This window comes from Silurus meridionalis, chromosome 4 (genome assembly GCF_014805685.1).
Source record: "Silurus meridionalis isolate SWU-2019-XX chromosome 4, ASM1480568v1, whole genome shotgun sequence".
In the NCBI taxonomy this organism is placed as follows: Eukaryota; Metazoa; Chordata; class Actinopteri; order Siluriformes; family Siluridae; genus Silurus; species Silurus meridionalis.
Genome location: NC_060887.1, coordinates 27217996 through 27234480, shown reverse-complemented (window position 1 = coordinate 27234480; position 16485 = coordinate 27217996). Strand labels below are relative to the sequence as shown.

Below are 16485 nucleotides of genomic sequence, written 5' to 3'. Positions count from 1 at the left end.
CTGTAAATAATGGGCTTTTTGGTTCTTCTTGGCATCTTAATTTTTAAGAACGTGCCACAGTGATTGCAGTCAATCACCATGACAGCATCTAGGTTCAGTGCTATGTGCTGAAACCTACAGTTTCTAAATGAAGCCCATGTATGTTGAGAAAGAGAAGAGCATTTACATAGACACAGTTGCAAAGGGTTTTACAATGTACATCTGGCTCACACTAATTCCGTATTAATTCATAATTGATAGTGTATCTTATTATTAAACATAAATAAAGGACTTAGTCATTTTTAATGGCTTCTTTCAAAGCAAAGAGCAAAGTATGTGTGGGTATGTGTGAGAATATTAAAATTACAAAAAAATGTCCTGGATTGTTCCAAGTTAAATAAATAATAATAAAAAAATAAATTACACTGTCGTTCTTAAAACATTTATTTCAGATATTATACATAAAAACTAAAGAAAAACCCAGATCCCTCAAAATTTCAAAACTTATTTTACTTGCATACAAACCATGTAACTGCATAATTTGCAAAAAGAAATTGGGTTGAATATAAAAATACACCAAATTTTCACAGACAAGGCAGACACAGTTATCATGTCATCCTGTTCGTCATTACTGATACTGATTTAGATTTGTAATGAATTTCTTTCCAATGCTTTGATGAAAATACAGCGTACAATCAGAAAAGAAACACGATCGTTTCCCACACCGGACACAGGGAGTCAGTGATTGGATTTGTGGTGGGAATGAGAATAATATAACCGTATAAATTAGAGAAGCCACTTCTGACGAAACAATCAATATTTTTTCTTAAACGATCGGAAATAAAGTTGAATGGGAAGAAGCGGATTCCTCCTCTGGAGACTAGGATGGAAAACATCGAAGTCTACTTTCCTCACTCTCTCCAGGTAGTCATCAATAGCAACCTGTACACACACACACAATTGCAACTGTTAAGTAAACCAGTAGACAAGTTTTACGATGTTCAGTTAAAAAAAATAAAATAATCACAGCACTGAATTGTAATTAAGTGTGAAATAGTCAGTGACCTGAATGTCCAGCTCATTCCCCATTTCCATATGGGATTTTAAGTTTACATTTCTGACAGAAATCACCTATTTATTGAAGTGTTTCCTTGAATCTTTCTATTTAATCAGGCCTTTCTGCACTTTTTTTTTTTTAACCATTTTTACCCACAAGAACCATTAAAAGTCACTGACTGTTCAACATTTTTTTTTTTTTAAAGAAGAGGGGAAAATAGGAAGTAATTTTAAGGAAAATTGGAAGGGGAAAAAAAGGCGCTTTTTTTTTTGAATGCTCCTTACTAGTCATTAAATGCTTTGAGGCTTGTTGCCTTGGAAACAGAAAATTGTGTGTCTAAGGAACCACTATAATAAAATAACAATACTTTGTAATGCCATCACTCTGACGCACAATTAAATGCTAAGATCCAGACAAGTGAGGTTACATTACAAATTGTATTCCATCATCCAGTGTAGTAAAGAGGCAGAGAAGAAAATCAATCACTTACTGTTTGCAGGAAAGCACACATGGCAGAATCTGGAACCCTTTTGCAAAATGATCTTGCCTGTATAAAAACATAAACATTATTATTAATATGTAAATCTGTCACTTGTCAAGCATCTAATGCAGTAGATCTACAACAATAAAAAAAAAAAAAAAAAAAAAAACCACGCAAATGCACATTTATTGTATAGTCAGAACAGCATCTCAAACAGAACACTTATTTGATTCAGTTACATACATTTTCAAACATTTTACTGGAATATGCTACACTGGAATATATTAATTGTAAAACATCACCAATTCACTCATTTGCATTTGAGTGATTCATCCAATAAATAATGACATACTACATTTTATTAGGGCTGAAATGATTCCTCGAGTAATTTAAATAATAATAATAATAAAAAAAAAAAAAAAAAAAAGCTTTGTTTAGACTATAACTAAATACGGAGCACTGTGTTTCCCCACGGACCATTATTACTGATGCACCACCCGCTAAACCCTAAAGGACTCTGGACAAGGTAAAACAGAAGACACTACAGAATGAAAAATGGAGGAACGAGGAGAAAACAGCGAGGAGAAGATTCAGGCCAAAGAACATGACTAAGAGTTTCCAAAGTTTGGGATCATTTTAACCTAAAACAAAGAAAACACCGTACAATGTTATCTTTTTTTCAAATAATTTGAAAGTGATTTTTATTTGTTTTATTTATATATTTGTATTTGCATTTTGATGTAATATGCCATTTAAATGCACTAAATGGGTTTAGTTTTCACAGATATTCTTGCATGCTATTTCAGCAATAACATTTTTTTTTTTTCTAGAAAAGGAAACAAATTACTTGTTAATTTTTAGAGACCAGTCTTATTCTTATGCCCTGGAATAAAGAAAAAGTGCTTATCGGATTACTCGATTAATCGATGTAATATTCGTTAGAATACTCAATTACTAAAATAATCGATAGGTGCAGACCTACATTTTATCAATAACTCTCCAAATATAATACCCATAAATTGCCTCAGGTGAAGAATCTGTATAAGTGCAGAAATACGAAATGTAGTTACACCCCAATGAAAATACGCTTACATGTTGAAGATGAACATGTGCTTGACTGGCAATGTCGTACACAACATCCTTGACATTCTGCTCCCTGCTGCCACGAATGAAGTCCTCTTGAGAAGCACCATGCTGGGAAACATATTACCAGAGATAATGAGCTCAGATTCAGTCACCTCATTCAGATTGACAAAACCAGCAGAGACTAACACACCTTAGCTCTGAACAACTAATAGGATGCATGCATGCTTGTATGTACGTGAGCACACACACACCCCGATACCGGATGCAGTGTATCTGATATATTTAGATATTGTGTACTTCTTAATCAAACACCTGTAATTGCATATATAAACATGGGATACACACTTTCACTCCAGAATATAATAGAAGACTTTAAACAAATAAAAATCAAATGTTCCTCCAATTAGCTAAATTTAAGAAAAAGGTATGGATTATGGATTTATGCCAACTCAGTCTCTTAAGTGTAGCTACCGTATTTTTTGGACTATAAGCCGCTACTTTTTTCCCACGTTTTGAACCCCGCGGCTTAAACAACGAAGCGGCTTATTTATGAATTTATCCTGGGTTTTTCCCGGTTTCAAGCAAAAAAAACTGAGCCCCATAACATTAGACCAATGAAATTTCCAAACGAAAATGAAAGGGAAAAAATAAATAAATAAATAAATAAATAAATAAATAAATAAATAAATAAAAACACCACACCTCACCTGTGTTCTGAGCTGCACGGTTTCGGGAGAAAAAAACTTTTATTTTTTAAACGCACGACGATGCCAAAAGATAAACTCCCGAGAGAAATAGTTGTGAAAGGAAGGAGGAAGACAGTGAACAATGACTTTCTTGGTTGGCTACTGTTTAGATACAAGCCGTTGTAACGCGTTGAGTCTGGGTCATGGGAGAGCTCGCTAACTCCAGTTACAACAGAAATCATATAAGCACAGACAGGTTTCCAAAACTCGTGCTTTTTTATTTTTCTTGGCAACAGCATTATGGGTTAGTCAAAGAAACTTAGAAATGAGCATTAGAAAATAAGGACATAATCCTCGTCTTGCACACATGCAGTAATACCGGAAAAATGCAGTGGCATGCTATTCCCAAAATACCTCTATGCTCCTAAAGGAAGCGCAACATATTTCACCTGTTACACCGTGTAACAGACACTGTCTTTCATTAAAGCCTGTGTAAAGTTCATTAGTTTCAATGTAGCCTGTGGCTTATAGACAGGTGCGGCTTATTTATGTTCAAAATAAGAATATTTGTAAAATAGCCCCACAGCTTAATCCTTCAATCCCCTAATGAAATGACCACTACTGCTACACACACACAAAAATCAAAACTATAAAAACTTTAATTACTGTATCCTGTCAACTCATTTATTCATTGCTTCATATCTGAAATAAATATATACTATTATTATAAAAACTATTTTAAAACGTCATTTCAAATTAAAAGCTCAAACAATGCTGTTTGTTTTTGTAAATTATACCAGCAGTGTACAGCTTGCACATATACGGTACAATATCAGTACATCATGCTGCAACAGCGCCTCTTGCAGTCTGGATTACACCATTACAAACAAATACACAAAACAAACAGGAAATTAATAATAATAATAATAATAATAATAATAATAATAATAATAATAATAATAATAATAAATCATTACACATTATTCTATACTGTACACTAACTAATATCTCCATGTTGTCAGCCTGGACAGAGGACCTGAAATCATCTAATTCTAACCATTTGTTTAATCTCTCAGGTTTACATCATGTCCATTTTTCCTCTTCAGATTTTCAGCATGAGCTGAACAAACGAGTTACATAAAACTCAGTCGTACTGTAAATGGAGTATGGATCAACCACATTTACAGAATCAGTCTAATGTGTCTAACACACTGGAGGACCATGTGCAAGAAAGCATATAATTTTAATCCTGGATAATACACTTAATCCCCATTCCATATTTATAATCCATACTTTTACCATACTTCTGCACTAAGGCACCGGAGAGCATAGCAATACCTGTCCAGAGCATGCAAGTAAATAAATGCAAAATCAGGTTGTATATCATGGAGCAATATGCTCATGCAATAATTGTGTACATTTTACAATGTACTTCTTTAATTTATTCTAAAGTTATTACTTTAGACATTTTTCTACTGTATACAATGACACAATACCCCAAATGTTGTTTAACAATCATTAAAGCACCCGGTACAGTAAAGTACAAGCAGGAGACCACCTTTTATTTATTAATTTTTTTTAAATCAAATAGCCATTCACTAATTATTTAAATGGTAAACATTAATAGAAAAATGTACAGTGCATTAATATCAGTCAGACAGGCATGCAGTGTAACTTATTTATGCTGGTCAACATTCAAGTTCAATATTAAAAATGAATTATTTACGGCCCTTATACTTTTCAAACCTGTATTATTTAGCATTTCTGTTCTGGTTCACACCTTAACAATAAAAACAGTATGGAATGTGTAAAATATATATTGCACATTTCTCATCACTGTTGTTTGCCACCAGATAACTACGAAAGGGTGGTTTCTGATTACTGCACAGAATTTAGTGCAGTAATCAGAGGAAATCAATAATACTTTAAGTTTTTCAGTTAGCTGAACAAAGTGTTCTACGCATTTACAAAAAGGTGAGTCCTCACCAAATGTTTGCCAAAAAATGAACTAGTCAGTGCTGCCTGCATTCAGCAGTGTTTCATTTACTGCTGCTACTCTTGATGTCACCCAAATAAGGATGGGTTCCCCTTTTGAATCTGGTTCCTCTCAATGTTTCTTCCTCATAACATTTAAGGGAGTTTTTGACTGTTGATATCTGTAAAGCTGCTTTGAGACAGTGTCTGTTGTGAAAAGTGCTATAGAAATAAACTTGACTTGATTTTTATATTCATTTTAGATTTATTATTTTAGATTTATATAACTTTTTTCCTGACTGGTAGACAAATATGCATTAGAAAAATAATTCCCCAAAGTAAAAGAAACATCTGGTAGTTTGAAGTCTAGTTACTACAAACCTTCATTCGGACTAGCAATAGAGCTTCAAAGACCATGTTTTATATCCGATTACAAAATAAACTGATCAGGTGTATGACATGTTGCAACTAAATTGGTTAAATTGATTCCTTATCCAAAATGTTTACAAGAAAACAGCCATATTATAGGAAGGTGAGAAAATCTGAAAAATATAATTTTGGTAACAACCCAATTTTAGTGCTATAAACTCCCTAGATTATAATATAATACTACCGTAATTTCTGGACTGTAAAGCGCACCCATATATAAGCCGCACCCACTAAATTTGACAAAGATTTTTATTTTAAACATAAATAAGCCACGCCTGTCTATAAGTCTACATTGAAACTAATGAACTATACACAGGCTTTAACGACAGTGTCTGTTACACGGTGTAACGGGTGAAATATGTTGTGGCTCCTTAAAGAGCAGAGCGGCATTTGGGAATAGCCTGCCGCCGCATTTTTCCGGATTTACTGCATGTGTGCAAGACCGAGGAATATGTCCTTATTATTTTCTGATGCTCAATTCTAAGTTTCTTTGACTAACCCATAATGCTGTTGCCAAAAAAAATAAAAAAGCACGAGTTCTGGAAACTTGTCTGTGCTTATATGATTTCTGTTGCAACTGGCGTTAGCGAGCTCTCCCATGACCCAAACTCTACGCGCTACAACGGCTTGTATCTAAACAGTAGCCGACCAAGAAAGTCAGAAAAAAGGTGAGGTGCGTTTTTTCGTTTCCGTTCGGAAATTTCATTGGTCTAATGCTATGGGGCTCAGTTTTTTGGCTTGAAGTTTGTGAAACCGGGAAAAAAACGGAAAATAAATAAGCCGCTTCATTGTTTAAGCCGCGGGGTTCAAAACGTGGGAAAAAAGTAGCGGCTTATAGTTTGAAAAATACGGTGATAATAATCTATGCAAAATTGATCAAGTTTTCCCCAGACCATCAAGCATATTTAGTTTTTGCTGAATGAATGGTTTAATAGAAAGATAGTTTGACAGTAGAGACAGACATTGTATGACACTTACTCGAGTCTAGTCTATATGTTGTGTAGCTTGATGATGTTGTATGTAGCACCAGGCTTCTGGAGAAACGCTGTTTCATTTCACTGTGTACTGAGTCAGCTATATATGGTTGAAATGACAATAAAAGCCTCTTGACTTGACTCACCAGCATGCAGATGTCCATGGGGAGATATACTTTGCGTCTCTGGCTGTGGTACGGTGTGGCTCGCAGACACGTCACAATGCCTTGTGCTTTACCAATGTGGCTGGCAGCATGATCTGCATGGACGTCTTTCACTCCTTTAAAAACACATGGAGAAATAAAAAGCAATTCCTGTTACTCATTTCTAAAGGGGGTATTGTATCCATGTGCTATACTAGCATTTTATAACCTACTTCATAGAGGAAGTTCTCTTTGTAGGTGTTTATTTTCAAACTATATTTGAGTAAAAATGTCTTATTTTTAGATAAGTTTCTGGTAAAGGGCTGTTTTTTCCAGACAAATTCTTGCACATTCAATCACACACACAAGATCGATTCTGCAGGTGGTACATGTGGACACTTAAGACTCCCAAACCACCAGGGGGCTCCATAAGATTTTTTCCTAAAGTTTTAAAAATGTAAAGTTTACCATTGATTGGGGTGCCAAAATTCAGAAACAGCTTTTCACACACATGCCACAGAGACAGTAGATAAAGATCATAGTGATAAATAAAAGTTAACATTGAGTCTATATAATTGGACATCAACCAAATTGTAATAAATAACTATTCTCACCCTGAAACGATCAGTTTTGTACTTATATAAACATACATACCTGGATTGGGCAATAAAACAAAACTTTTTCTGACTTGCTTCTCCAACACAACCCAAGGTGCTTCAATAAATATTCAGATCTGGATATCATAAGTACCATTTCAGTGGGATGTGTAGAGCATTAACTGCACTAGGCAGGTATGTTTAAAAAAAAAAACTTTTTTAAAGATACGTTTGACTGTTTTTAAGTTTTCTGAGTTTTGTTTTTTTTTTTAAAGTAATTGAAGTAGTACTTAAAAAAATAAGAGGTGAAAAGTAGACAGACATTAGAAAAGAGAAAAATAAAAGCACAAATGTGATGTTTCATAGATGTTTTTAGTAATGCCCTTTGCTTCTAAGCTTTAAAGCTTTATGAGGCATGATTCCTTTGGGAACAGAAAATGATCGTTCTCTTTCTCTGTTTCTGTCATTTCCCCCAAATTACTGGCTGAACCCTGAACTTTTCTACCGAAGCCTTGAAAAATAACCATTATAACAAAAGGAATGACTGACTATGATCTCGCTCAGACACATAATTACATGGAAAGCTAGACATGTGAGGTTACGAGGATTCTCTGCTTCTACAGCTAAGCACAAAAACTACGTTTGTATGTGCCTCGGTGTGTACTAAAGATATTCTGACGCAGACTTATATCTGCGTCTCGACTTACGACCTGATGGACTTACGACCGTTTTTTTGGTCCCTATCAACGTCATAACTTGGGGTCAACCTGTAATATATATATCAATTGTAAATAATCCCCCTTTTTCCTCCTTCTCTTCTCGATTACGGTCTCATGCATATTTTTACAGAGTATCTAAGCCTCACAACAATTTTCAATGCACCACTTTCCCTGCCATTTTCTTCTATGTGTCTTGTTTTTGTTAGTTTTTTTAAACCAGGTTGTTCATAGTCCACAGTGTATTCAGAAAGTAATGATAAATTATAAAATAAATGAAACCCCAGTGGTTGATAACTGAGCAGATATTCATATGTTACTTTTAAAGTGAACTGCGAGTGCGTTTCTATTTATTTATTGGTTTGTGTGTTGGGGCGTGGACTAAAAAATAAAAAATAAACAAAAAGAACAAGAACTGCCCCTGTTCCAAAGATATGCAGATGAATTCATGAAAAATCTAGACATTTCATTACAAATACGTTACTTTCTCTGCAACGAACTTGCAATGTGTCTTATTAATTAATTTAATTATTCACACTTTGATTTAAAATGATATTATAATGAAAACCACTCAAAACACGTTTACTTGTTTTTAGCTAAACACTCTTTCTGTATTGAGTAAAAGAGCTTAAGCACATAGGCAGACTCACCTAAAGTCTCCAGCAAGAGGTAGAGCAGTGACGACTGGGTGTTCTCTGCATATTCCTCCAAATCCTGAAGATTCCTGTATGCTCGGTCCTCCATGTCCTTTTCCTGCAAAAAGCAAAACAATCACTTCTTTACTATAAAATAATACACAGCAGAATGAAGAAAAGAACCACCATGTTTTCTCCTGAAAACATACTTAATAGATAAAATGGGGAAAGCATTTGGGTCTATGCTGAGATCTGCATAATGTTAAATTACATATTTCAAAAGAAGGTGTTTCCCACTGAACAGACGACAGGGCTTCTTTAGGGTACAATCCTTGGCTAGGTGTGATCGTCCACATTTCCAACAACGCTTGTTGTCTTTGATCCACTTGATCATCTGCTCTGTACTAAACGCCTGAAAAGTGGTACACTGGCTTAAATAATGTTCGGTACTTTGGCAGTATGAGCACAGCAGTCTGTTCTGTTCAGATCCCTGTGCTGGCTCGGACTGATGCGAGGGCGTCGGCACTCGAGTAACCGTTTCTGGGGGTCGCTCAGCTCCATGCAGGACAGAAGCGAGTTTATGCTTTGCCACTGGGCCTGGTTTGGGCCGTACCATCTTACTTCTGTGGTAAGCACACTTATCCGGCTCAAGGCCCACCCTTTTTACTTCGAGATGAATCAGATTGGTCAATCCTGCCATCCCTTAAAACCCCTGAAGATAAAGTGGAAAGGAGAACCAGTATATTCTGCGGTGTCACACAAACATCAAAGCGCTTAGATCCCAGTGAGTACAATTCTTGGAAAGACCTTGTCGAAGCCACAGTTCAACAACGTCAAAGTGATCAACCTAGTACACCTACAGATAAGGACTATGTGATAGCAGAACATCTCCTCTTCCGTAATATTCAACAAGATAGTTTTCCAGAGGAATACGAGCAACAAAACTCTGGTAAGCCCATATCCCCTACAAGTAGATTACTCACTTTAGCCCCAGAATTCGACAAAGCCAGTCAGCTTATACGGGTAGGAGGATGCCTACGTCGTGCTGAAGGCTTAGAACTCCAAACAGTTCACCCTATTGTCCTAGACCCTCATCATCGAGCCACCAAATTACTCATTCAAGACTATGATAGTAAGCTGTGCCACCCAGGACCAGAACGAGTATTTGCTGAAATGAGAAGTGTCTAGATACTAAGAGGTTGTAAAGCAATGCGAAAATCCCAACATAACTGCATGGAGTGTCGAAAGTGGAAGGCTAAACCGGAGAACCCTAAAATGTAGAGGCACCCCCTCAGAACTGATATCTGACCAAGGCACTAACTTCCAGGGTGGGGAGTGAGAGTTAAGAGATGCCTTAAAAAATTGCAGCCAAGAACTTCAACGGCATCTTGCCAAACAGAAGATCGAATTTCGGTTCAACCCACCTAATGCCCCTCACTTTGGTGGCAGCTGGGAAAGGGAGATCCGCTCTATTAAAAATGCCCTCCGTACAGTAGTAGGTGCACAAACAGTAACAGAAGAAGTTCTTCAAACAGTACTTATCGAAATAGAGGGAATCCTTAATAGCAAACCTTTAGGTTATGTCTCCTCCAAGGTAGCAGATTTAGACCCAATCACCCCAAATCTTCTGCTCATGGGGCGGCTAGACAGGGGCAACTCTTTACCGCAAGTGATATACCCTGCCGATAAATACATAGGACGACGTAGATGGAGACAAAGTCAAGTTCTCACTGATCATTTTTGGTCAAGCTTCGTGAGACATTACTTACCCATTCTCCAACTACAACACAAATGGCATGCAGAGACTAAAACCCTTGCAGTTGGGTCTGTCGTTATGATTGTTGATCTCCAGTTACCATGAGCCCTTTGGTTGATCGGGAGAGTGTCAAAGACATTTCCTGGAGCGGATGGACAAGTTAGGTCTGCAGAGGTCAACGTTAAAGGTCGATTATACACACGGCTAGTTACCCGACTCATTAATCTACCAGAGATAGCAGAGACAGCAACACCAAGATCAAACCAACGGACTCTTATCTAAGATTTAGAAGCAAATATGCTACGCATATTTGGGGGCGCCAGTGTAAAAAAGGATTCCTATTCAGTTTTATTTCCACGCTTTACCACTAGAGGCAGACATACAATTTACCAAGCAATGACAAGCTACCCCTAACATCACAGTGCACCATTCTCCATCAAGAGTATAAAAGGCCAGAACACGGAGCCGTGGCATGCATTCTGCATCACACAACCCATTGAACAGCAGCTAGCAGAAGACAGCAAGAATCACCTCATATACAATCAATTCTATACCCAGTAAAGTAGAGTGTTCTGAATCCTGTATCATGTAAGATTTCTGATGAGGCAGGTGACGTTTGAATGAAGCACGCAAATCCGGAGGTAACTTGGTGAGTAAGCGTGTTGCATGTGAGGCACACCGTAGTTTGCCATCTCCCTCTGAGCCTAATGAGTTTAGGAGACCCACGAGAGCTTGAATTTGGAGGGAGAACAGATTAAAACTGGCTATATCTCCAGGCTCTACATTAGGGGCATCTATGACTATGCTTAATGATACATATGGACTACCCTTTCAGTTAGCCGGTTACTCGAGTGCCGACGCCCTCGCATCAGTCCGAGCCAGCACGGGGATCTGAACAGAACAGACCTCTGTGCCCATACTGCCAAAGTACTGAACACACATTATTTTTATTAATTCAAACTGAAATCAGAAAAACAAACAGTTGACCAAATGATTTCCTGTTTCCCCTCGCTAAGAATACTAATTTGGGTACTTAAAATAAACCACATAAGCAAATCAGACCAAATCACCTCCGATTACTTTCACATATGTTTACAAATTGCAGCCTAATAAGTGCTATAGGTATTGTGCATTTTATTTTCAAGATAAAAGGTTCGGAAATGGAGTTCAAAGATTAGGGATTTTGCTGATTCTACCTTAAATAAAAATAAAATGTAGTTTTACCTCAGACACGCATCATATTCAGCAGTGGTACACTTTCTGGGATTAACAAGGAAGCTGAATCTATTGTGAATTAACTTTTAAACTTACTCTTTCAGCTATGATTCTCAAAAGCCATCTTCTCGTCAGTTTGTGTTTCCTCACTGCCTGCAAAAACAAGCACTAATTAACATTCACAAATCACTTTCACCTTCCCTTTTTTGTTACCTATAATGTAGGCAGAGTTGTGAGAGGTGTGCACTGGGATTGGGATTCTGCAGGAGCCAACTGCAAAGAAAGTGACTGTTAATCTGGGCAGGAGTGGATGGTTAACTTGCAGGATGAAAAAAAAAAAAAAAAAAAAGACTTAATTTAGCGACAGGAATGTGGATGAGGGCAGATAGCACTGTTTTACTGCCATATTATACAGCATGAATAAGAGTTTCAAAAGATTCTAGCTTCAGAGGAAGTATGCATTTGCTTCATCCTTTAAGGCTGTAGGTGGGAAGGAAATTTGTCAATATTTTGTACTATGTTTGTTTACACATCTTCAGTAAGTGCTATAACCAACTAAAATGACTGTGGGTGGATACAGGCAAAAAAATAACTTCAAAAGTGACAGAAAATGTCAGAATAAAAATAAAAACCAAAAACAAAGAAAATGACGAACACACCTCTAGAAGCAACAGCTACATTTAATTAGACAGCTAAATTTGTGACTGCAATTTTAAATGCATTCAGAGTCAAAAATGTAAGCAAACATAAAATGGAATAAATAAGCAAAACAATGAGTATTTCGCAGCATTTTCATTTTTCTGTTAGAAGTTGAATGAAACTGACCATCCACAACTCTGCACTAACAGGCTGCACTGGGGGGTCGTCTCTGTAAATGTCCTCCACTGCTGTCCTCCAAAACTGCATTCGCATTAAACCAATAGTCTTCTGAGATACCGAGTCCTTCACCTACACACAAACAAAAATCAAGTCAACATTTGGTTCACGATTACAAAATACAGTGGAACCCGGTTATCTCGCCCTCGGTTACCTCGACAACCCTATTAAGTCGACGTTTTTGAAGTGGAACCGCCAAGTCCGCGATGCGCTTTGGGAAGAAAAGCGCAGCCGTTGAGAGAGTGCCGGTGGGAAGGCACGTACCGGGATACGCATGCGCGATAACAACGACCGCCGTGAACCAACATATACCAACAATAACGGACGGTGAGCGTGTGGAAGTTTAAATAGGAGCTGGTGATGATGATAAACGAGCACCATATCTGCGCGATTGAAGCCGAGAGCTTCAGAGAAAGCGGCCGAGAAAGCACCTGACACGCTGAAGGGGGCCGAAGGGGGCGTGGCAGGTGGATTCCTGACAGATAAACATGTACTGTATGTATTTTTATAGCATGCCTTCATCAAACAAATCGCGGCAACGCTGTTGTGTAAAAAACCCTTCAAAAACACATGCATGCACATTCTCATTTATTAACGCACATCATGTACATAAAGAAATTTCAAGCACGTTAATATATTGCCGCCATTTTGATTTTCGTTTTTCTCGATCATCGGTTACCTCGATGCTTTTTGGCGACCCCCTAGGACATTGACATAACCGGGTTCCACTGTATATAAACATTAATATTAAAACAAAGTATATTGGTAAGTATGTATGTAGCATTTGATGTAAAATCTGAATTTTGACAAAAATTGTTGCATCAACAATGTATGAAATAATAAATACAAAGGGAAACCCATGTTTGACCCCTATTAACCCCTAATTCTCTCAAACTTTATAAAGCGACCAATCTGATGAGGTACTGGTAGCACCTTCTCTCAAAATGAGAGGCGAATATACTTCAAGGCTCTTCTCTGTTCTGGCACCGAGGTGGTGGAATGAACTTCCCCTAGATGTCTGTACAGCGGAGTCTCTGACTATCTTCAAGCAACGGTTGAAGACCTACCTCTTCCTGAAACACTTAAACTAGCACTTTTCAACTTTGTAGAATTCAATTGTTATATTTATATTTAGTTTGTAATCTGGCATACCAGTGTAGATTTATTCATTACTAGAGACTCAAAGCACTTTTGTACATCGCTCTGGATAAGGGCGTCTGCTAAATGCCGCAAATGTAAATGTACTTGGCTTCATTTCATCTTACAAGTAAGCAGAAAATGGGTGTGTGCTACACCCCATTGCAGAGAAATAGAAAAACTATTTATTTCTGGTACATAATACAGGTACATATTGTAATTGGAGGTATTATTTAGATTCTGATACAACATGAAATGAAGGTCTTATTGCATCATCAGTCATGCGGGATCATTAAATATTTTCAGCGTAAAGCAGACAGGCCTTTTCTATTTTGTCATGCTAGTTATTTGATGATGAAAACTAGGGGAGTGGGTTTCTATTGTCATTGTTTTAACAAGAAAGAAAGCTGAGCTGCAGAATCACGAGGAGAAAAGATCTGCTGCTGATAAGGAGGAATGGTCACATTGTTTTAGGAAGAACTGTGGTGTAAAAAAAGTCAATGAATATTCATATATATATATATACACACTACTCTTATACTATTTCCCTTCTTGTTTAATGAACTGTTCTTCCTGCTCAGCAAAATGAGTTTAAATACGTATCGTTCCTTCCTTTAACAGGGACAGCTGCACTTTTATGCAGTTATCTAATGAACCACTCCTGACAGCAATGCACAAGATCAGGCAGATACAGAATTAGAGCTTTAGTTAATGTTCAAATCAAACATCAGACTGAGCATAAAAGTGTGATCCCTGTTTTTAACTGTGGCCTGATTTTTGGTGGCAGAAGTGCTGGCGGGAGTATTTCAGATAACTGCTGATCTCCAGAGATGTTCACAAAACAGTCCCTAGAGTTTATTGAATAAAATGGTGTAAAAAACATCCTATGAGTGAAGGGTCTGCAAGTAAAAAAAAAAAAAACTTATCCAGACAGATCACTATAGAACTCCAAACTGGTCTGAGCTGACAAAGTCTCAATTAATTACTCTTTAAAACCAAGGTGGGCACAAACGCATCTCAGAATGCAGATCACTTTAAACATCGAGGTTCCACATCTGGTGTCTCTCCATCAGTCAAGAGAAGAACAAGAACATAAGGACATCATGGACAAAAATATAATTCTGTTTTTCAATTGGCTGATTATACAACTGCATGAATGTACAAATGCTCCTGATAATATAAAAGCACACAAGCATCAGCCATTATAAATACCTGCCTGTGCCAGTTCCACATTAAAAGCCCTCACGGCCAAGGAGGAGCGACGAGAGGCCTCAGGAAGCAGCAACGAACTCACAAACCCTTCATAGTCTCGTAACCTATCCGTAAGAAAATACAATTACATTATTTACTATTATCTCTGCATTTTTCAGCATCAGAAAAAAATAAATAAATATAAATGTGCTGACAGTGCACTTCAATAAAAATAGAAAAGATTTTAGGGAAACATGGCGTTTCTTAAATTTTCAAACAAACTGAATTTGGAAACAGTAACAAAGTTAGTCTTTAATATGAATCATTTGAATCTTACATCAATTCATAAAGCATTATTTACTCTTAATCCTACATTTCTTTTCCCCTCAACCTTGACTGGGTGCTTGAAGCCTGATCACCAGAACATGGATCAACCAGGTCAAATTGCACAAGCTGCTACTGTGAGTGGGACATAGATGTTCTAGACCGAAATAATTTGGACAAACAAGAACATTACAGGATAATTTCAGCAAAAATGTTTACTCGTATTATAGTTATCATCTCACACTGTATAAGACAATCCAGAGGGCAGAATCAAATACATCCAGATACTCCTACTGGGGCAGAGACTGGGAAATAACCAAAATCCAATAGGTGGAGCCAATCGTGTGTTGCATTCAAGAAAATTGTGTTTGGTGTTGTAGTGTTGTGTATGTTAGGCTTATAAAAAAAATGGCGGATTAGCTCTAGCGCCATCCTGTGGACATTTGATTTTGGGTGAGCACTACCTCCAAATTCTCCACAATAAACAACGAAATAATAATAATAATTAAAAAAAAAAACTACAGAAACAGCTAATAAAGGGATATGTATGTAGTGGGGAAAAAAATGCAAAAGTTATTTTTTTTGGCTTTCCTTAAAAGAGAGATCAGGTTTAGACCTGCTAGTTAACCTTGGTTTCAATGAACTTGGTCAAAACATCAGCTAATTATTATAATCCAATCATGCGTTTTACGTCATTACAGAGTAAACAGAGACATGCACGGCAGATGAAGGTTGAAGACAATAATTTTAAACCATTAACTTCAAGCAAGATTTGTTTGTGATTCAATAAACTACTCTGTTCTGCTTTACCTTACAAGATCAATACAGTATTTCTCATCATGCTTCGGTGCTGCATGTGCTGCTGCTCTCAGGCCCATGACCTCCATCCGTTTCTGGGTGCGTTCAATATGTGGAAATATTTTACTACAAAATAAACCCCTACTGTTCAAAAGAGCACGTTTTATTCTGACGCCTACTGCCATGTTTATACACACACCAGCAGACATTCTACTCCCCTTCACTTCTCACCCAGTGCACCCGAATTCAAGTTCCCCCAAATTGAACCTGTGTTGTTGGTTCCGGGTGTCAAGAAGGATTTATTTAGGTAAAAAATAATTTACCCTACAACATTTTTTTACAGAATGATTCCTGATTTAAATTTACACTTAATTCTTGCGTTATTTTTAATAGTTAAAGTTAAGCGAAGATGAGTCACGTGACCTCCAGTGT

General features: G+C 37.1%; 1 protein-coding gene across 4 annotated transcripts; it reads right to left on the bottom strand.

Annotated features, from left to right (window-relative positions):
* Positions 1-407: 407 nt before the first annotated feature.
* On the bottom strand, positions 408-16454 carry ndufaf6 (NADH:ubiquinone oxidoreductase complex assembly factor 6). 4 transcript variants are annotated; one of them, XM_046848610.1, is made up of 9 exons: positions 16066-16454; positions 14953-15056; positions 12553-12675; positions 11824-11880; positions 8772-8874; positions 6813-6946; positions 2610-2711; positions 1527-1583; positions 408-921 (listed from the first exon to the last, which is right to left on the bottom strand). In XM_046848610.1, exons 2-9 carry the CDS (start codon positions 14971-14973, stop codon positions 793-795), a joined length of 726 nt encoding a protein of 241 aa, XP_046704566.1. In that variant the 5' UTR covers positions 14974-15056; positions 16066-16454; the 3' UTR covers positions 408-792. The 4 variants fall into 4 exon arrangements, with proteins under 4 accessions (XP_046704566.1, XP_046704564.1, XP_046704565.1 ...); XM_046848608.1 differs by having other exon boundaries at positions 14957-15056; positions 16066-16452; XM_046848609.1 differs by lacking the exon at positions 16066-16454 and adding an exon at positions 15498-15643 and having other exon boundaries at positions 14957-15056.
* Between the last annotated feature and the right edge of the window lie 31 nt (positions 16455-16485).